This window comes from Cryptomeria japonica, chromosome 5 (assembly GCF_030272615.1).
Source record: "Cryptomeria japonica chromosome 5, Sugi_1.0, whole genome shotgun sequence".
In the NCBI taxonomy this organism is placed as follows: domain Eukaryota; kingdom Viridiplantae; phylum Streptophyta; class Pinopsida; order Cupressales; family Cupressaceae; genus Cryptomeria; species Cryptomeria japonica.
The window spans coordinates 854,443,166-854,465,954 of record NC_081409.1 but is presented as its reverse complement, the minus strand read 5'-3'; the positions used below and the strand labels follow the sequence as shown (position 1 = coordinate 854,465,954).

Genomic DNA, 22,789 nt, shown 5'->3' with positions numbered 1-22,789 from the left:
AGTAGTACCTTCTTCTGTTATAGACTTGTGGCCTTAGTGCCTTGACCCATATCCTGAGGGGTTTCGATTGAGACAGGTTGTTTGACCGGTGGATAAGGCTGAACTTGTTCCAAGACTGATTCACTAGATACAAGTTTTGCATATGCATTGCCTTCTATCATTTCCTGTTCTGGTGCCTCTGTATCCATGACATCTTCATCTTTTTGATTGGTGTTAGTAGGGTCTTGCTTGGTAACATCAGGATCTTGCTCGGTGACATCAACAATTTCAACTGTACCTTGCTCACCAGCATCCTTGATTTTAAAGATTTCCTACCACTTTGCTTTTGTCTCATTTTCAACTTCAATATACAGCCCATTCATTAGTTTTAAGGCTCTCTATTTGACAAGAAACTTTGAGTTGTAGGTTGTCAGATGTTCTTTTATTTCAGCTACTGACACATCAGGAAAGAGATGACCTAAACTTCTTTCTCTGATCTATTTCTTCGACTCCATTGCATACTTCCACCTATTATCAATATGCAAATAAATTTCATTCGGAAGTGACTTAGCTAGTTCCAATGTAGCCAACCAAAATTTTAGAAGTGTGTAGATGACAGCTTCTTCAATTTGTCTCTTCTCATCATTATTTATGGTTTCATACTTGACATATCCGAATGATCCAAATCCTCCATATTCTTTCAGATTAGCACAGGAGTTTTCAACACTATGTACATTTACCTTCTTGCTTTTGACAATCTATAATTTGCTTGCATCCTCTGATTCGGTATCACTAGACTCTTTTTCCAAAATGAGTCTCCGAGTAGATTTCTTGTAGGTCTTTGTTACCTTGGGAATAGTAACACTTTTTGTTTTCTTACTCAGTGAAGCCGCAGATGCTCTAGTGTTAGGTCACTTTGGAGGTGGAGTGGGTGAGGCCTTTGATGTGTCCCGTTTCTTTCTCTTCAACACTTTTCCCTTAGGCAATTTGGTGCTCAATGTTATAGCTGGCTCTTGGGCTTCAGATTCCTCTTCGGTAATGGCAATGGTGCCTTTGACAGGTGTGGAGGAAGAATCTTCTCCGAACTTCTCTGATAATACCTTTATCATCTTTGTTGCCTTTCTTGTAGCTTTGGGTACTACAATGCTCATCTTTACTTTTCCTTTACTTCCTCATAGGTTCCATACCTCAGCTCGGTAGCATGTCTTGGCAATGTAAGAAATACATCAATTTGCTATTGTGTGATGTCAAAATCAATCTCATAACCAATTGCTGACAAAGTTTGAGTTCTTGGTTCCACAACATTCACATAATAGTAATCAGTGTCAACTTCAAAACATATGTCATTTTTGTATTTCTCCACTATCTGGGGTGGAATCTGGTACCTGTCATGCATTTTTTCTTGGAACTTACTAAAGTAATCATCCATAATATCATTGAAATTATCACCTAACTTCTTAATGAAGTCATTGATCTAATGGGTGATTGGTCGGTGTAGTTCCCAAACAACATTACAGACTGATGGAAAAAAATTTCAAAATAGAAAAACATGCATACAAGTAATGATCCAAACTTTAGTATATTAGCCGAGTTGTTTTTCTTTGGCTTCCTAATGGTGTTCAGATTCTCAAAATAGGTTCTTCAGCAACACCTCACATAGATCAATTATCATTCCCTTTTTCACAATTTTGTATGCTAGGTCTATTGTTGCATAGGGTACATTGTTTTCTCTTGCTAATTGGAAGAAACAGTAACCTATTACTCTTATGGCAAATTTTAGTTCTTCATCTATGACATTGTTCAATTTCAATCCTCTGCAATCTGATTCCACTCCAGTTAAACTGATCAATTTCTTCTGTGATATCATCTTTTGGGCTCGGGCATGATCATAAATAGGGTAATCAGTAATCAGATGAATGATTTCCTTAGTAATCTTAAATGGTTTCTCTAATAGCCACATGAAATCATCGTGAACTCTACTCAGAACAAACTTGACCCACTGGGGTTTGAACACACGGGGATAGGTTAGGGCTTCAATTAATCCCTTGATCTTAATGTGCTCATACTTGCTATTGAATTTACCATCTGTGCATAATTCATCATAGGTGTCTTTAATTTCAACATGACCGAGTTCTTCAACACGACATTTGGTGAAGAATCTCACATCCTCGACTAACAACACTCTATTTGGGATGAGTGAAAAAGCGGTTTTGTCATCCGATTCAAATGCAACTTTGGGAGTCAAAGAGTATTTTAGTGAGGGCTTCTCTACATTCTTGATAACAATGGGAACTTGGATTTTAGGCACCATTTTAGATTTCAGATAAAAGCTAACAAAGAATCCTTAGGGTTTCAGGATTTCAAACGACAAACGCTTCACACTTAGAAAATAATAGAAACTTGATAAGATCGGTAAACCAGATTAACAATGCGTTGAGATTGATGTAAATACCTTGAATTTTCTTTGTAGGAGGTTTGATCACCTTAGATTTGCTTTGCTTTGCTCTCTCGAAAACTTGGTGAGTAAAAATGACCGTGAAAATGCTTTTAAGTACACAATATGCCTTATCGGGCTCCGTACAGGTTAGGTCAAAAACATTAAATGCACTCAGTTCCACTAAACCTTCTTTCCTTTTTTCTCTTTAACCAAGTAACCAAACTTCCTTCATTCACTGACTTGACAGGCTTCCTGTATTTACCGACTTGACAGGTTTCCTGTAAAGTGCTTCAAAAGACTTTGATGGAATTTCAAACTTACTATTACATCTTAATTATGCAGATTTGAATTAAGTACATAATAAAATAGGAACTGTTAAGATTTAACCTTGATAGAATGCAGTCCCTTCAGACCTATACCGATTAATTTGGAATAGGTGCACCTAACTCGATAGGTAAGGTGCTTTCTTCGTTTGACACAATTTCCTTCTTTTTCCAAATCATCTTTAATTTGTCTTTTAATTCCTCAGTGTCTTTTCTAGGTTGATCTCTGCAATCTCCAACTAAGTGTCCAACTTTGTGACAATGAAAACATGCCATACCAGGATTTCTCCATGATCTTCGGTTGTACATTCCAAACCTTATAAAATAGTTGGCACTTATATGTCCATATCTTCCACAACATTCACACCATATCCTTGTATTGTAATCCCATGGTACTGTAGAATATTGTCGGTAAGGATTTGTGTGAGTTCGGTATCCTCTAGCATTTGCTTGGTGTGCATACCACATATAGTTCTTTTCCTTAAACCAACACTTCTCGATACTATGTCCATATCTATTGCAGTTTTTACAAAACCCTTTGAATTTTGCCTTTTGATAATTGTTTACAGATTTTGTCCTACATTGATTAGATGTGTGACCATATTTATTGCAATTGCAACAATAACCATTGGACTTAGTGATATTCGGTTGCTTACCTTTTCTGATTTGGCACAAGTTGGTAGTGTGACCTTGATTTCCATAGTAGTTGTAAATAAGCTTCTTTCTTTTGATGTTGTTCTTGTTTCCAGCTTACTTTGATGATTCTCCTCTCTTGGTAGTATGAATTCCCTTTTCGGTAGATTTTTTTTCTTTGTAACCGAGTCCTGCATCTTTGTTGGGTCTTCTTGTATTCAGTTGCTCATCCAACATCTTTGATGCTTCATAACTCTTTTTCAGTGTTTCTTTGGATTTGTTCTCTATTTCAAGTTCATCAGTCAACCTTGATACTTCAAGTTTCAATGCTTGATTCTCATCATCCTTCAGAATTGCTCCATGATGTGCATAACCTAGTTGATCTAACAAATTTTGTTGAATTCCAGTCAACCTTGTGATTTCATCATTATTATAAGATACTAAGACTTCAAGTTGTTGTTTCTCTCTTTGTAGATCTCTTACTTTATCCTCGACTGTCCTTAATGCATCAAGATTTTCAGTCATCTGTGTGCTAAAATGTTCATGTTCTCTTTTCATTGCTTTTAGTTGATCAGCTAGTGCTTTGTTCTTTTCTCTCAATACTCTAATCATTTCTTTAGTTTCTTCAGATATATTATTCTCAGATGATGTCTCAATTTGTTCCAATAACTCTTGAGAGTCCTGCAAATCATCAGATAATCTTCTTCTTACTTTCAGAGATTTTTGCATTTGCTTTTGCATGTCTGCAATCACTTGATTAGCATAATCCAGCTCTTCTTGTAGATACACAATCCTCCAAGATTGTTTATAGACTTCTATTGATAAGATATTTCTCTTTAGGCAATTAAACCCTTTTCCAAGATTGAAGCTCTGATACCAATTGTTAGGCCCAATATGGAAAGCTAATGTATTGAGAGGGCAGGGGTGAATCAGTACTCCAAAAATTTTCTTCAATAATAACTTTACTGTTATGCATAAACTGAATAGTGCAGTAACATAATATAAAGCTAAAACAAATAGATAACAATCATACACGATTCACTCCATAACACATATATTTTGGTTACATAGAAACTCTTGGTTAGAGAGAAAAACTATGGTGGGGATGGCACCCACAACTTCACTACTGCAATAATAAAGAGTGCTCTGTTAGAGCTACATGTTTAGCTATTTCTGATAGCTTACCCTATTAGAAGTAACAAGATCTATTAGATCTACCTTGCTAAAGGATTTTACAACACTTAAACTAAATGTTGCACCTGATTAGAGGCTTTACAATTTATAGACTTGACTAGAGTCTTTTACCCTGTTAAAGGTTTCTCTTACAACTTCAAAATATTACAATAAAATCATTACAAATATCTGCAACTTTACATCTGGAATGTTATAGCAGATTCTATATGCTCAAATAAGATTACCTTTCTTATAGCATACCTCAGTAACCCATATAGTAACTCAGTAAACCCTTTTGTTTACTCTATTCTTTGATTGTTCTCTGAAATCCTTCTCAGTGACCTCTGTGTCTCTATAACAGTCATAACACTTAGTGCTTTTACATGTCTTGCTTCATATATCTCTATATCTTCCTTTCTGTCATGCTACATGTATATTTCTGATCTTAATCCATGTTGTATAAATAGATCTCTTATGATAGTGATTCTTTCATTGCTTTGATCTTACAAACATGTTTTATCGAATGAATAACCATGCAAAATATTTCCTTGGTTAGATGACCTCAAAATCATACACAATCTTTAAGTGCAATTTCCAATGTGATAACGGTTAGATGTTCCTCGATCTTGTAACACATTTTCATATGTATGTCCAGGTTCAATGAATTTGGTAACACGTTTCACTCGGTGTATAACAACTCGGTGTGTCATCTTTGCTGGTCAGTAGACATGAAATGATACTCGGTAGACAGTTCGGTGTATATTACGCTATGAGACTACTTTCTACAATAACTGACTGGATTGTTCATACCGACTGAATAATTTGGTAGTAGTAACCGACTAGAGTATATAGAATAAATTTGACATGAAACTAATGGCAAGTTGATAAGTAGTAATAGATATGATAGACAATGGATGGGCTTTTGTTTCAATAATAGAAGATCAACCAACACCTATTGGTCCACCAGCAGAGCAGGCCTTGGCAACTAAAATTGAAGAAAAGGATGAATGGATTATAGATTCTGGATGTTCACATCATATGACTGGTGATAAAAGTAAATTCTTATCTTTTTAGGAATACAATGGAGGTCTAGTAAGATTTGGAGATGACAAAGCTTGTTTGATCAGAGGAAAAGCAACTATATATTTTTATGGTAGGCACAATACTGAGAATGTTTATTATGTTGAAGGTTCAAAACATAATCTTTTGAGTGTTGGTCAACTAGTTGAAAAGGGATTTCAGTTACAATTCAAGAATGGTAAATGAAAAATCATGAATAGAATTGGTTTGGAAATTGCAACTAGTAATCAAACTAGAGGTAATATCTTTCATTTGAATAACAATGAAAAGACATGCTTAATTGCACATATTGATTCAAGTTGGTTATGGCATAAAAGACTCTGTCATGTGAAATTTGATTGCATTACAAAGATTAGTTCCTCTAAGGTAGTAGGGGATTTACCTAAGATTGTAAAACCTTCGAATCTGGTATGTAAGGAATGTCAATTGGGAAAGAAAATTAGAACTCTTAAGACTATTGGTGATAAATCCAATAATGTTTTTGATTTAATTCATACTAACTTGTGTGGTTCGGAAAGAACAAGAAGTCTACAGGGAGATAGATATTTCATGCTAATTATTGATGATTATTATAGAATGTGTTGGGTTAATTTTCTTCAGGAGAAATCAAAAGCTTTTGGAAAATATAAATTTTTCAAAGTACTTGTAGAGAATGAAACTAGTAAGAGAATCAAATGTTTAAGATCAGATCGAGGAGTAGAATTTACATCTAAGGAGTTCAATACATTTTGTGAAGTGAATGGGATTAGAAGACAACTATTAGCATCCCAGACACCTCAACAAAATGGAGTTGTGGAAAGGAGGAACATAACTATTCTGGATTGAGCTAAAACCATGATACTAGAAGAAAATCTACCTCATGTTTATTGGAGAGAAGCAGTGAATACCGAGGTTTACACTGTTAACAGAGTTCATATCAAAGGAGAAACTAGTAAGACACCTTATGAATTATGGTTTGGTAATATTCGTACTCTTAAGTACTTCAAAATATTTGGAAGAAAATGTTACATTAGGAGAGATGAGTATGTTGGAAAATTTGATCCTAGAAGTGATGAAGGTATATTTCTTGGTTATTCATCTAAGAGCAAAGCATATAGATGTTTTAATAAAAGATTGTAGAAAATCATTGAGAGTGCAAATGTGAAGATAGATGAACACTTTAGAGGAAATTCAAGGTCTATGGATTCTGAACTAGACGTTGAGATGATCATAAATGAACCTATACAGAATACAACGACACAAAATATAGATCCAGTCACACCGGCATCATCAAAAAACTCCACAGTGACTTAAGAATAGAAGCAAGTGAACAAACTTAGGTATGTAAGACTGAATCACTCTGAAAGTTAGATAATTGGGAATAAGTATCAAGGAGTTATGAAAAGAGGAAGATTGGCAAATGAAGAGGTATATTTATTTTCTCAAATTGAACCATCATCTATTACTGAGGCATGTGAAGCTAAACAATGGATTAAAGCTTTGGAAGATGAATTAGACCAAATTGAAAAGAACAATACATGGACATTGGTTCCCTGGCCTAAAGATAAAAGTGTAATTGGAACTAAATGGGTATTCAGAAATAAACTTAATGAAGATGGTAAGGCAATCAGAAACAAAGCAAGATTAGTGTGTAAAGGATATTCACAGAAAGAGGGAATTGATTACAATGAAACCTTTGTACTGGTAGCAATAATTTAGGCAGACATATTATTTCTTGCAATTGTAGCACACAAAAACTATAAAGTATATCAAATGGATGTTAAATGTGCATTTCTCAGTGGTGATCTTGAAGAAGAAGTTTACATTGAATAGCCTAATGGATTTTCATTGACAAAAAATAAAGATATGGTTTCTAGATTAAGGAAAGCCTTATATGGATTGAAGCAAGCTCCTAGAGCTTGGTATGCTAGATTGGACAAATATCTTTTGAAGATTGGTTACACTAAAGGTAAGGTTGACAACAACTTATATTTCAAAGTGACTAATGAAGACATCTTGCTTATTGAAGTTTTTGTTGATGACATCATTTTTGGAGGAGAAGATGGATTGTGTAAAGACTTTTTTAATAAGATGCGGGAAGAATTTGAAATGTCTATGATTGGGGAGATAAAATTGTTTTTAGGATTGCAGATTTCACAGACTGATAAAGGTATATTCATATGTCAGAGAAAGTACTTGAAGGAACTATTGAAGAAATTTGCTATGGAAAACTCTAAACCGGTAAGTACTCCTTTGACTACAACTAATAAACTATCATTGAAGTATGATTCAACTCATGCTAATTCAACAAGATACAAATCTATGATTGGAGGTTTACTGTATTTGACACAAACAAGACCTGTTATAATGAATGCAGTGTGTATTGTTTCAAGATTTTAGAGTAATCGTAGAGAAAATCATGAATCAACAGTGAAAAGGATTTTCCAGTATTTACAAGGCACAACAAATCTTGGTTTATGGTATCCTAAAGATGAAAATTTAAATTTATGTGCATACATTGATGCTAATTGGGTAGGAGATGTAGATGATAGAGAGAGCACCACTAGCAGGGCATTCTTTCTTGGTAGCAAATTGATTTCATGGTTGAGCAAGAAACAAAGTTGTACATCATTATCAATGGTAGAATCAGAATATGTTGCAATAGCAACTAATTGTACTTAGGTATTATAGATTAAGCAAATTTTGAAGGACATAAAGGTAAAATGCAAAGAACCTATAATTATTTATTGTAACAATTCAATAGCAATTGATATATCTAAGAATCCAGTATTTCACTCTAAAACTAAACATGTTTCCATCAAATATAATTTTCTGAAAGAGAATGTTGAAGCAAAAGAAGTGAGATTGGTTTATATGAATACTAAAGAGCAGATTGCAAATATCTTTACTAAGCCTTTGCTTAAGAAAACTTTTGAATATCTCAGAGAGTAGCTTGGGGTTATACCCTCACCGGTAGAGACTTAGACAGTTGATGTTTGGCATCAAACTGGCAAAAATAACAGAGAAACCTTTTTCTGGCTTTGATGGAGGAGAGCTACTTCTTAGGGGGAGTAGTTGGTTAGAACAATTGGTTACTGTGATTGGTTGTATCTGGTATTTGTATTTCTTTGGAATTTTATGTCAAAGGGGGAGAGATATCTATGGAAAAACACATTATCTTTTGGGGAGAGATTATTCATTGGGGGAGAAATTTTTACTCTCTACATTTGTATTTTGATTTCTGGTATTGATCTATTTTGGAGATTGTTGGTTTTTGGTTTTTGGCATTTCTACTTTGGCACTTAGATGGTTTTTCCATCTTGTGTTGCCTTCAATGCCAAAGGGGGAGATTATTGGTATTATGGATGTGTTGCATTGGTTTTGTCATTGATGTCAACACTTATCAGCACTTATTCTTATGAAGATCTTTGGTTATGTTCACTGGCAAGTTCAGTGACTTATGCATAGTCACTGTATTTGGTTCAACGGAAGGTTATATTGTTCACCGGCACTGAGGATGACTTGTTATCATCTGAAGATCACTTGGTTATGTCAAAGATATGGTTTGGACACTTGGTTTTGGTATTTTGGTTATTGGTCTAATCGACCTGACATATTTGTTGTTACTGGCAAATTGGTCTAGGTTATGGACTGGCATGCATTATCTATTCCAGAACAACACAACACATTATGGAGAGGATTAATTGATTGGTTATTGTTATAATTACATTGAGCCGACATGATGCATCACATCTTGAGTTATTTGTAATTGATTTAATTGTAATATTCTTAGTGAGCCGACCTACACATTTAGTCTTAGGTTTTGTTATATATGTAAGATCTCAATTTTGAGATTAAGATATGGTATGGAATATGGTATGGTAAGGTTGTGATATTCAGTATACTAGAATATAAGCAGATCTACTCATGCAGACATCATTTGAAGGTTCAAGGAAGGTTTGAAGAACATTATCAGAGCTTAACTGATACTGAATCCAACATTGGAGATGCTACTTTTAGCAGTACATTATCATTAGATTTAATCATCCAATTGTAATTAGTGAGACTCCTATCTTGTGATTAAGCAGTGAGATTTAGGCAATTGGCCTTTCTACATGTGCAGACCCCATTTGTACACACATACTATCTGCAGTAGTATCATTTGATTGTGGGTAAGGTTTCCCAATGTGGTTTTTCCCCTTATAGGGTTTCCATATACAAATCTATGTGCTATGTGTTGTGGATGTTGTTTCTCTTTCCGTTTCATGCATTATGTTTCACGGGTATTAATATTAACTGTTAATCTCTTAACGGACATTAAGTTTGGTTTACTGGTATTAAGTATCAAGTTTGATTAAGTTATAATTGGGTTGAAATTAATAGACAACTGATTCACCCCCCCTCCTCCCCCCCCCCGCCCCTCTAATTTGCCTCCGAGTCATAACAGTAAGTACTCCTATGGTGAGAAGTGAGAAATTATCTATCAAGGATACTTATACAATGGTAAATCCGGCAAGGTATAAGTCTTTGATAGGTGGTCTATTATATTTAACTTGGACTAGACCAGATATTATGAATGCAGTAAGTATTATTTCAAGATATCAAAGTAATCCTAAAGAAAATCATGAATGTGTAGTAAAGAGGATATTTTGGTACTTGTAGGGAACAAGAGAATATGGCTTATGGTATTCCAGAGATGATGATTTCATTTTATGTGCATATACTAGTTCAGATTGGGCATGAGATAATGATGATAGGAAGAGCACTTCTAGTGGAGATTTCTTTCATGAAAAGAAACCAGTTTCATGGATCAGAAAAAAATAGTCATACATTTCTTTATCTACTACTGAAGCTGAATATGTTGCAGCAGCAACAACTAATTGCACTCAAGTCTTGTGGATGAAGAAATGATTGAAGGATATCAAGGTAAATTATAGTGAATTGACATTATCTAGTATGCTAACTCTGCATCTATTGACATGTCTAAGAATCTGGGATTTCACTCTAAGAGTAATCATATATCAAGAAAGTATAACTTTCTGAAGGACAAGGTAGAAGGAAAGGAATTTCAATTGATTTATTTGAGAGATAGGTTAGGAGTTATGGACCGGTATCATGTTAACGTGAACTCTAAACATTACCAAGATGTTTCGGGATGTTCTATGGATTGGTTATTGTTTTTTTGGTCTGAAGCCGACATGGCATATCAATGTTATATGAATTTATGTAATGATCTTATTGTAATATCTTTTAGGTGGTCGACCTAATTGGTTTAGGACTTAGGGTTGGTATAAATGATGTAAGATCTCATTGTAGATCATAGGGAATATGTGTCATGGTCTTGAAATGCAATATGATATGCGATGGAGATTTGGTCAACAATAGGTGATCAAATTGGGATTAAGGAAGAGGTTAAAGGCCTCCGATATTGAGCTTAACCAGGACTGTAATCAGGCATGGTAGATGCTATCTCTAGCAGTTCACTCTACTGGATTGTTGTCCATTTATCTTGAGATGGTTATTACCTCTCTATAATCAGTGAGACTCTTTTGTAATGAAAAGTACGGTCTAGGTAGTGTGCCTTTCTACATGTGCAGGTCCCTCATTGTATCACATACTTTCTACAAAAGTATAATCTGACTGTGGGTAGGCTTCCCACCATGGTTTTTTCCTTTTGGGGTTTTCCATGTACAAATCATGGTGTTATGTGGTATGGTTTCATTGTGTTGATTATTTGTTTCATTGTTAACTTTTATTGCTTATCAATATATATTTCTGCTATTTTGGTACTTAATGTTTATATGCTCCGATTTAAGGTTGTAAAATAGATTAATTGATATAATATGTTAAAAAATGATTCAACCACCCTCCTCTTAGTTGTTTACCATTTATCACAACAGAAACAACATCAACTTGAAAACTACATGACTGTATCACCTATATATACAATTCATCAACCTTGATAATAAGGTCAGATAAATCCTCAACCCTCAATTACAATATTAAAACACACGATACAAAGATCGACCATTGGACCAATATAATACTTTACATAGCATAGCATGGTCCTAAATCAAATTCCCAAATGATTACATGCATCGAAAATCATGCCAAGATCAATTGCAACACGCTACACCACAAAAAATACCGCATAACACACAAATGATCACTAGTTCATAGAAACAACCAAAAACTCGCACAACAATTAATGTCGATCACCAAAAAAAATAGGACATGATTAGAAAATACCAGAAATCATGTTAGAACCATCTGAAATAGCTACACAAACACCACTTATCAAATCTTCATTGATCAACATCTGAAAGCTCAAGAACACAACCAGTCAACAACTGTGATGAAGAAAGATAGCTTGCAAAGCACCAAATCACAATCCATTTGGAATGAAGATATAAAAGACCATCCTAAAAAGATATCCCAAAATTTTAGCACCAGATCTGATCACACCTTAATATACCAGAGGAAATATCAACCTCTATAAAATAGTGATCCACAAAACAATACTACAAACCAAATCAGAAAATCTTCACAATCACACTAGAATAAATCACAGGAATATGTTGACATCAATGAAAACAACATATCCTAGCAGCAGCAATGACCAACCATGACCAACATAAGCTCCTTCATTATGTCCTTCAAAAATTCCCACTTTTCAACCATTTCAATGAATTTACCCACTACCATTCAAGCACCCTAATCATTATCGTTCATATCCCAACTCAAGGATCTAGCATCCACTTCAATGAGGGATTCAAGTTTGTTAATTTCCTTCTTTGTCACCTCAAACTCTCATATAAGCCAATCAAATGGTAGGTTAATTCTTATTGAACCCCTCATAGAGTTCATTCACGTTGGTTGCGAAGAGAAGAAATTCCTCCTTAATAAAAAATTCACAGGTGAAGAATGAAGGGAGATATAGGGTAGGAGGGTGAGAGGATGGGAAGGGTAGAAACATAGCTCAAAGAGTTAGCAAGAGTCCATTCAAACCCAGTGGACCAAGAAGGAGTCATTTCCTCTTAATCTTGTTCAATAGTTTCCATCTTTTAAACAAACCATTCACCAACAAGGGGTCGAGCAACTTTTTTAATTTAGTAGTCCTAGAAGGGTTAATTCAAATAGGATTCTTCTAGTCATTTGGGATAGCTTTACTATCAATTAGGTTGATTGATAACTCAACACATAGGTCTGAGCTAGAAGGATTAATGGTAGGGCAACAAGTAGGGGTTAAACCCAGGTGAAAATTATAAAGGCATATAATGACACGTTGGTTCAAGGGAAGGTACCTACCTTTAGATTTTGCCTCCACAATAGATTGGGAAATGGATGAGAAAATACAAAAGAAAAAGTTAATTTTTATGTCATACATTAAATGATTAAAAATGGGAAACAGTTGGGAGTGGAAGCGCTTAAACCACTTGTCTGGGGTGTCAAATTGCATCAAGAACAATGTTGCCTCTTTTTAGATTCCCAATATATTATCCCTTTCAAACCCTCTGTAGAGACAAACAACATTGTTACATGGGCCTAGAAATCATTTGAAGTCCTCCTTATACTTACCCTTAGGCTTTTTTTGGAATGAAATTCCTTCCACAACCAACTAGGTGGTGGCCACTATAGCCTCCATTGACACTATGAACTGTACCTCCCCACTTGGACTTCTTTTTCCTCCTAAGATTGGGAAAAATATTTTGATAACAAGGGATCAAAGACCTTTATGTCTTGTACATAGTTATCTAGATTACCCTCTACCACTTTCTCCTAGAGAGCCTCGTTCTCTTTGAATTTATTACAACTATCAAGCTCCATTTGAATTAAATCACCTCATATAGTCAACACAACAAAACCAAAGCTAAGGGTTGAAACTAGATTATAGAAACTAGGATTAGGGAAAACACAATTAAGGGAAATATTAGAAATGTCAATTTTGCTTCCTTTAAAAAGGCAAGTCTACTTTATGAAATGATTGATGTATGTCATGGACAACATACAAAGAAAAAATGCAATTTCTATATATTCAAAACTCATTGATGTTTATATCCCCATTAATCATGGTACATATATTTGTAGGAAATCAGTATTGATCCATCCAAATCTTAATCCCCTTAGAGAAAGGACCCAAGTTGGCTAACCTATCCAAAGTCGTGTTGCCTTCTTTGAGGATAAATTTATATATCACATGGTCCAATGCAAAATTGACACCATGGCACCTATAAATTATATGAGCCACCTGCCAACCTGGTTTAGCTATGCCTTGAAACATCATTATATAACATTATTGGAATCACCTTCGATGATCAATTTTTGTCCATTATTTTTGGTGATTCAAATACCATGAAATGCTAATAGGATGTTAGCCATGTTGGAGGTTTGGATACAAATATTTTTCATGTAGGTGACACCACTTTTTCTTTCATTATTTTAATTATGTCACCCCTCCTACTAGGCCCGCATTCCCTTTAGAGGACCCATTGAAGTTCAACCTCAAGCAACTAGAATCAGGAGGGGGGGGGTGGACTATTTAATGCTATTTCTAATCCTAACAAGAGCATTATTAAAATTAAATATGACATTTGACAACTCCATATTTTTGGTGACACACCAATCTAGATGCAAGTTGGGATGTGAATGCCTATTCTTACTTAAGAACTTTATGTTCTTCTTAAACTTATAAATGATCATATTGATTAGGACCAACCAATGAGACTTTTGATCCTTGAAAATTCTATTATTACATTATTTTCATTAGCTCCATGTCATATGGATAAATTCTTACCACTAGAGGCCATCTTACGACATTGCAGATAGACTTAGGGAGACAAAAAGGTGCTAGTGATCCTCTACCTAACCTGACAAAGAGGTTCTAGTGATCTTGTGAAGGAATATGTTATTCAAGAACTTATATTGCGAGTGTTAAATAATAGTATTGTTCTTGTAGTAATTAATGTTCAAACCCTTATTACATCATTATGGTGATGATCATTATGTGCTTGTTGATTTATTGTACTAGCAAATTTTAATCTTTACATTCAAGCTATTGGATTTTGTGTTAGTAATTTCATGTTGTAAACCTTAATTGGGCTAGTGAACTTGCATGTGTTGCGCCTTGACTAGACTATTGATCTGATGGGTTTTAACTACTTGTATTGATGCAATGCACACAAACCAAGAATGAGGACCTTCATTTGTGGCTTCACTTAATTTGGTGTAGACTACAAACTCTCTTGTTATGAATCAAAAAGAATGTACAAACATATTTTTATTAAAATAAATATAATAGATTATTTTAATAGTAGAATAAAAATTAATTAATAATATGAATCACTAATTAAAAAATATAGTTCAGATCGAATATGATAGATTCTTATATCAATATGTTTGTGACCGATAGTATCATTAATTATATCACATTTAAGGAATATGTAACTTAAGATAACAATCCTCTTTTTATTATAAACCAAATATAACCCAATGGTTAAGAATTATTAACCAATGTCCAAAGGGTTGAGCCTAACTGGTTAAAACTTTGGGTTCTCACTGTGGAGACCCAAGTTCAATTTCCAATAGGGACATCTGAAGTGGAATTCTAAGCTGTGACTCTTGGCCTTCCATAGGATGGGGAAGGTCTTGGGGTCAATCTAATCAAACATAATAATAATAATAAAAATAATAATAATAATAATAATAATAATAATAATAATAATAATAATTCAAAGATATGTAATGGGGATGGGGCCCCCTACTATGTCCCCACTAGTTCATAGCTCCAGTCAAAAGCTATTCAGGCTTCGGCCAATTACCGATCAAAAAAAAAAAAAGAATTATTAACCAATGATTAAACTATGCACAAGTATGGGGATCTAAAAAGTGAAAATATTTATATTTCTTTTTGTAAAATTGCTTACATTCTAGAAAACATGGCACATAAACATTCTAGTGATTTTATTAGCTCAACTACATAATTGGTAACAAAAGCATGCTATAATATAGATGGGATGTAGGGGAGAGGGACCAATAGTTGTGAGGGGTAACTTTGTCAACAAGTATCCATTAAATGAAATATCGTAAGACCTCAACAAAAATTTAGAAATGTAAATTGGACACTTATCTAGGTACAACTAAGGTTTGGAGGTGTGACTCTTTGTGAAACTCATTGAAATAGGAAGTCTAGTGCAAAGTGTCCTAAAAAATGACTTTTTAAAGATTCGACCAAAACTTAATCTAAAAATGGCTAGTATCTAAACAAAAAAATATCATTTGTTGTTAGTAAAATATCACATTTTTATTTAAAATATAACTTATATGCAACATAACATATTGGTAACCATAAATTTTGTTATCTCTAACTTTTAAATCTGACATAAATGAATCAATGGTTAAACGCAAAAAAATATTTATTGTTATAGAAAAACATATTATTATATAAAATTAAGCAGGAGCGGAACTAGGGGTGGGAGCGGGAGTGGGAGGAAGGGTGGTGCTAGGGTTTGAGGCAAATCTCTAGAGGCGAATGAATATGGAGAAGATGATGGGGAGTCTACATTGCTTCTTCCTTTGGGTCTTTGGTGAATATTTTGATCCCCTGTTGGTGTGTTCTGCACAGGAGTTCTGTTGTCTTTATGCACAGTGATTGGTGGTTGGCGAGGGCTGACTATTCTCTACTAGTCACTCGTTCCTATTTCCCTATTGTCTATGATTGGTTGTAGACTGACATCCTTGACTCCTAGGTGTTCTTTTTTGGTGGCATTTTGGGATTGAAGATTGTTGTTATGTCTCTTTTGGTCTGGGTTGTGGGAGCTTTCATTGGGGTTGGTGTTTTTGGCGACCAGAATGGTGGGTAGCCTGTAGGTGGCCTATCTATGCAATGGTCACCCTCTTTGTTGTGGCCTCATATTTTTCCTACGGCTGGTGTGTGCAGTTGTGGGGGTAGATGGTTGAGGGTGGCTCTATTTTTTGTGGTCAGCATTTTCAGAGGGTTTCAACACCTATCCTTTTTCTTCTTCTATTTTTCTGGGTTCCCTCCCTAATTTACATTTCAGGGGTTTTTCATGGCTATGTCTCTTGAGGTGACTACATCTCCTATAGAGGTGGAGTGTTGTTTGGCGTATTTACCTTTGATTTGTTTCAGGGAGTTCCTAAGTGTGGTTGTTTTCCTTTGGTGTTGGAGTTCTCTTCCCATGTTGCTTGGGGTGTTGTTGTGATCTACCAGTTTTTTCTCATCCTATGCCCTCTTGTGTTGCTTTGGAGGATGCACTATTTCTTTCTTGGTATGGTTCTAGGAGCCATGCTAAAATCTAGTGTATTTGATTTGGGAATCCTGGCCAAACCCCTTGGAGTTGTTAGTATTTCTTTTGGGATCTTCATGATTACCCCTATTCCTGGTTTTCTGAGGAAGGTTAAGGGAGCCTTTGTAAAACCCTTTTTTTTACTAGATTATTGGGTACTGGTCTTTCTTATCCATATCATTTGACTCCTAGGTCTCTTCTCGTTAAGGGTTTCTCTTTCCCCCATGGCTTGGTTTCTTGGTGTTGTGTGATATGATTCATTTTCTACATCTTGGGGTTACTCTAGTTGTTCTTATTGAGGTGGTCCTATCTTCTATGGAGGGGGAGATGGAGGTGGCTGGAGTTGATATGTCTCCTATTGAGGTGGAGGTGGATGCTTTATTTGTTGCCTAGATATGCTAGTGGGGTCTGATGATTCTCAAGTGCTTTCTTACAAAGGTTCTATTGATGGCAGTGTTGCTATCTTCTTCTAGATAGGTTGTGAGAGTCTTATAAAACCCACTCTCAAAGGTTTAAGGAGCCTTTCAAAACCCTCTAGTCCTAGATTATTTTTGTATGCTTATCAGAAGATTCTGGTGATTGTTACTTGGAGATCTATGGTCAAGTTATGGGAGCTCTGAAAAACCTATGTTTTCTCTATGTTAAGGTTAAGGGTGCCCTATTAAAACCCTTGTTGTGTAAGGATTTGGCCTTCTTCCATAACAACTTGGTCTCACTATTTTTTCTTTGCTGCTAGGCTTAGTTTGGGCTGCTAGTTTTCATTGTTTTATCTTTTAGCAACTGTTTATTTTGGGCAACAGATCCTTGTTTGATCTGAGGGTTTCAAGTCCCTTCAAAACCTATTGTATGGAGTTTCTGGTTGCCTCAAAACCTGTTTTCCCCTCTAATCAAAACACATTATTATATAGAATACAACATATATCAAACACAAATAAACCGATAGTTGAACACTAAAACTTGTTGAAAATCTTCAACATTTCATGGAAAAATACAACGCACTTTTTGTGCTTACGTTTTATATTTGTGATGGGACAAATTATTTAGATAAAATACTCCAATGAATATAAATTTCTACCCCAATAGTTGTAGATATAGGAATACTATTTTTTCACTATGATAAGAATACTTGTTTAAATAAGTATCTTATTTTATTAAATGAGCATCTTGTTTTATAAATGACACACTTAGAGTGGATAATTATGATATTTTATTTCAAACAAAAATTATTTGTTTCACTTGTTATTGAGCCTATATATGTACTTTTTATTTAAAATTTACAGGTTCTTATGTGTTCAAGTATAGGTTTTATTTTGACAAACATTTCGTTGTTTTTTTATTTACATGTGGACTATTTATTTATAATAGATAGTATAAGTTTATGGTAAGACTGGATACTATAAGCACAATTGCTATCACGACTATTAAACCCTATACAACTACTAGTCCCTCCCTTCTAGTTTAAATCAATGAAAACTTTTTTATATATATAATTAAATTGCTGGGAGGACCAGTACCCATTTTGATTAAAGATAATTAAAATTGTCTACATATGTAAAAAAAAAGACCATATCTTCAAAGCCTGAGACCCTATCCCTTCAAATACAACATGTATAAACTTCTATGTATACTGAAAAGTTCAACTATTTGTTATAACTTTTAGTACAAAAACCAAAGAACTACTCCATATCTATAATAACCATCCTGAGGCATTTTCTATTACAGAAAAACTATCTAAAATATATGACTTAAACCTACAAACAAAACTCCCTAACCTCAAAGTGGTTCCTCCATGGCTTCGTCATCTGAGCTCGTTCATCAACTTGAATTTCCTCTTCAAGACCTTCCTGTTGCATAAATAATGTTATCCATTTCGTGTTCACATTTTTTTTCCATAATTGATATTCTTTTAAGAATTTCAAAACTCCGATTGCTGCTGGCTTGTTTTCCTGGTAAGCCTCCTCGTCATCCATAAGAACAATGGGGAATTTTGGCACTTCTTAATTCAAACTTGTCCTTTATGTGTGTAAAAACTATAATATAACCATGTGGAAATAGATGTCAATTCAGTTGTTTCCGTAGCAAACATTTTGCTCAGCTCTGAAGGTGAATTCCTAAACAATACTCTCAAAAATTGGATAGCTTGGGACACGAGGGTAGATTAAAATGGGACACAAAGAAGTTACAGGTATCTCTTTTACATAATGGCTCTTCTTCTGATCTCACTATTATTTCTAAACCCATAAGCCCGATTTTGACTCATCAAATAGATTTGCGTTACTATATTCCGGAGAAGGTCAGGGTTAAATTTAGCGGGAATTAAAATCCTCGTAGTGAAGGCTTGGAATTTTTCCTGTGTGTACTCGTGGGATATATTTTCTCTCCCTCAAAGAAAATATTATCTCTTCTGCTTTGTCAGATACAGTTTCCTCGGCATCAAGAACTCAAAAGACTTGCATGAAAATTATCTTGATATCCGTCTTGGTCTGCTTCCTAGGCAACTGTTGTATCTGTTTTTGCTAGGTGGTGGCATTTTAAACGGAAAGAAACAAGGCTGAATAATCAAGGTGAAGAAGGAGACGGACAGTGGGATCAACGCGTTGTTCATAGAGACATGAAGGCCAGTAATGTCTTGTTGGACTCCAATTTCAATGCAAAGCTGGAGGGATTTCGTTTAGCAAGAGTAGAACCTGATCGCACAGCCTCCCACACAACCATGGTTGCGCGGACAAGTGGATATATGGCACAAGAGTATGTGGAACAGGAAGAAATATTTTTTTATAGTCTATGGTGTCAGGAGATTTGTATATAGGTCTGCAGATAATTCATAGCAATATGATACTATTCCATAGTATTTGGTATATGAGTCTATCGACAACTTTTAGTTTTATGGGACTACTCCATTGTTCTTGGCGTGCACTTAATTGTACTAGAAATGAGGTATATATATCTTATCCTCTAATAAAATTTAAATTTGTGATCACTATTTCAAGATTACAAATTCTCTACGACTAGACCAACTCAAACTATATTGTTTTGGAAAGGTGAACTCAAAATCAAACATGCATAACTTTGGAGCTATGGTTTTGGAAATTTCTTGTGAAAGGCAACCCATTGACTACCTTGCATGAATAATAATTCAGAGTGGTGGCCTAGGTTATTGAAATAGTGAGGAAATGAAGTTGTTGTTGTTGGTGGGATTGTTGTGTTCTCATCTGGAACCAAAAGTGAGACCCACCATGAGAGAGGTCTTAAAGATCTCAATATTTGCCTCTCTATTGTCGTACATTCCCCTGAATATGTGTGTAACTGTGTATGGTGACACTCTTGTTAGACAACTTAGATAACTAGAGGACAACTGAGAGGGGGCAGGGGTGACGGGGGTGAATCAGTTGTCACCAGATTATAGAACTTTAAGCATTTAAATCCTTATTACCGTAACACATAAAATTAATACCGGAATGCATAAACCAAATACCAGAATAACTAATAAAGCATTTAAACATAAACATAAATCACAAAACAGTTAGCATCCATCCATAACGCATGACACCAAGATTTGTACATGGAAAACTAGGTAAAGGGAAAACCCATAGTGGGAAGCCTACCCACAGTCATATAATACTTATGTAGTAAGTATGTGACTACAATATGAGGTGCTTCCACATGTAGGAAGGCCAACATCCTAGAGCACACTTCTCATCACAAAAAGGATCCTCACTGACTACATAAACATCGGACTACAATCTGGAAAGAAGAGTGAACTGCAAGTATAACATCTCGTATGCCTGAGTACCATTCTGCTTAAGCTCAATACCAGAGGCCTTAAACCTCTCTTACAAACCCAATTCAATCACCTATGGTTGGCCAAACCTTTTGCATATGATTACAACATTATTCGCACACGGATCATCCCATAACCTTGACCTATCAACCCATGATCTACAAAGAGATCTTACATCATATTTATACCAAATCGAGACCTAAATAGTTAGGTCCGCCACCTAAAAGATTATACAATAAATTCATAACATAAACCCATAATCCAATGATCAACCAAGTTGGCTTAGGCTAAAAACAATGTAACCCAATCATTAAATGCCATCAATAATGCATTAGGAACATCCTCCAACACGTTAAAGAAATCGGACCCAAAATAGGTTGCCATAAACCAAATCCAACACTATTGATGAACTAGAACATGAACAAGATAACCAACAGCATCTTGAAAGCCATCTAGAAGCCGCACCAACACCACTTATCATGTGCATCAAAAGATCTTCCCACAAAATTATATAGCAATTAAGTTCTTAACCAAACTCGCTTTTGACTGATATTCTATTAAGCTCTATTTTTCACATATATCACTCCCCCTTTGACATCAATGCCCAAGATCTAGAATAAAACATCAAATAAAAATCATAAATCCTTTGAATAATATAGCTGACTACTCCCCTTGAGTAGTAGCACCATCACATCAATTTGGAATGAGATAAATCTAATAATGCATACTGGATTGATGTTAATCAACATCACTCAGGTCTCTACCAGAGGAGTAGAAACCCCCAACCTATCTACGAAGTACTCAAATTATTATTTAGGCAAAGTATTAGTGAAAATGTCTGCAATCTTCTCTTTAGTGTTCACATAAACCAATCTGACTTCATTTTCTTCCACCTTCTCCTTCAAAAAGTTATACTTGATAGATATGTGCTTTGTCTTAGAATGAAATACTAGATTCTTTGATATATCAATAGCAGCAGAGTTATCACAATGAATAACTATGGGTTCATTACAATCTACCTTTATATCCTTCAACATTTGCTTCATCCATAGAACTTGTGTACACTTAGTAGCAACAACAACATACTCAACTTCAACAATAGATAAAGAAGTGCATGACTGCTTCTTGGTGATCCATGAAACAAGTTTCTTTCCAAGAAAGAAAGCTCCACTGGATGTGCTCTTCTGGTCACCAACATATCCATCCCAATCTACATCTGTATATGCACATAATGTAAAGTCATCATTTTTAGGATACCACAAACCATATTCAATTGTTCCCAACAAATACTTGAAAATCCATTTCACTGCACTCTCATGATTTTCTCTAGGATCACTATGATATCTAGATATAATACAAATTGCATTCATTATATCTGGTCTAGTCTGAGTCAGATATAACAAACCACCAATCATATTTTTGTACCTAGTAAGATTTACCAATGTAGATGCATCTTTATTCGTCAATTTCTCACTTGTAACCATACAAGTACTAACCAGTTTACAATTTTGCATACCAAATTTCTTCAATAGCTCTCTAGTATACATAATTTGATAGATGAAAATACCTTTATCAGTTTGAGTAGTCTACAAACCTAAGAAAAATCTCATCTCCCGAATCATAGACATCTCAAATTCATTCTTCATATTGTTAGATAATATTATACACAACTTATCTTTACCTCCAAAAATGATATCATCAACAAAGACCTCAATAATCAATATGTCATCATCCATGTTCTTATAATATAAATTACTATCAACATTACCTTTACTGAAATCAATCTTGAAAAGATATTTATCCAATCTTGCATACCAAGCTCTAAGAGCTTGTTTCAATACATATAAAGCTTTCCTTAACTTGCAAACGATGTTTTTGTCATCTGAAAGTGAAAATCTATTGTTGGCATTTTTGATGTTTATGTTGTGATTGTCATTGATGGACACACACTTTTATTGAGATCTCCTTTATATGTATGAGCTAGAGCTCAACCGGTATTTGTTCCAACCAGTATGTTGTACTCTAGTCTTTAGACTATTGGTGATTTTGCAGAATGTGTTTCCCGGTCTGAAGTGGCATATCGACCCCAAGTGGTTCGTAG

The 22,789-nt window shown here is 34.8% G+C and overlaps 1 protein-coding gene across 1 annotated transcript in view; it reads left to right on the top strand.

Annotated features, from left to right (window-relative positions):
- LOC131876233 (L-type lectin-domain containing receptor kinase VIII.1-like) overlaps positions 1-19,716 on the top strand; it is a 107,887-nt gene extending 88,171 nt beyond the window's left edge. The window contains exon 4 of the mRNA XM_059221112.1: positions 19,402-19,716. Coding sequence (XP_059077095.1) covers positions 19,402-19,716 — 315 coding nt within the window. The remainder of the gene's footprint in view (positions 1-19,401) is intronic.
- The last annotated feature ends 3,073 nt before the right edge of the window (positions 19,717-22,789 follow it).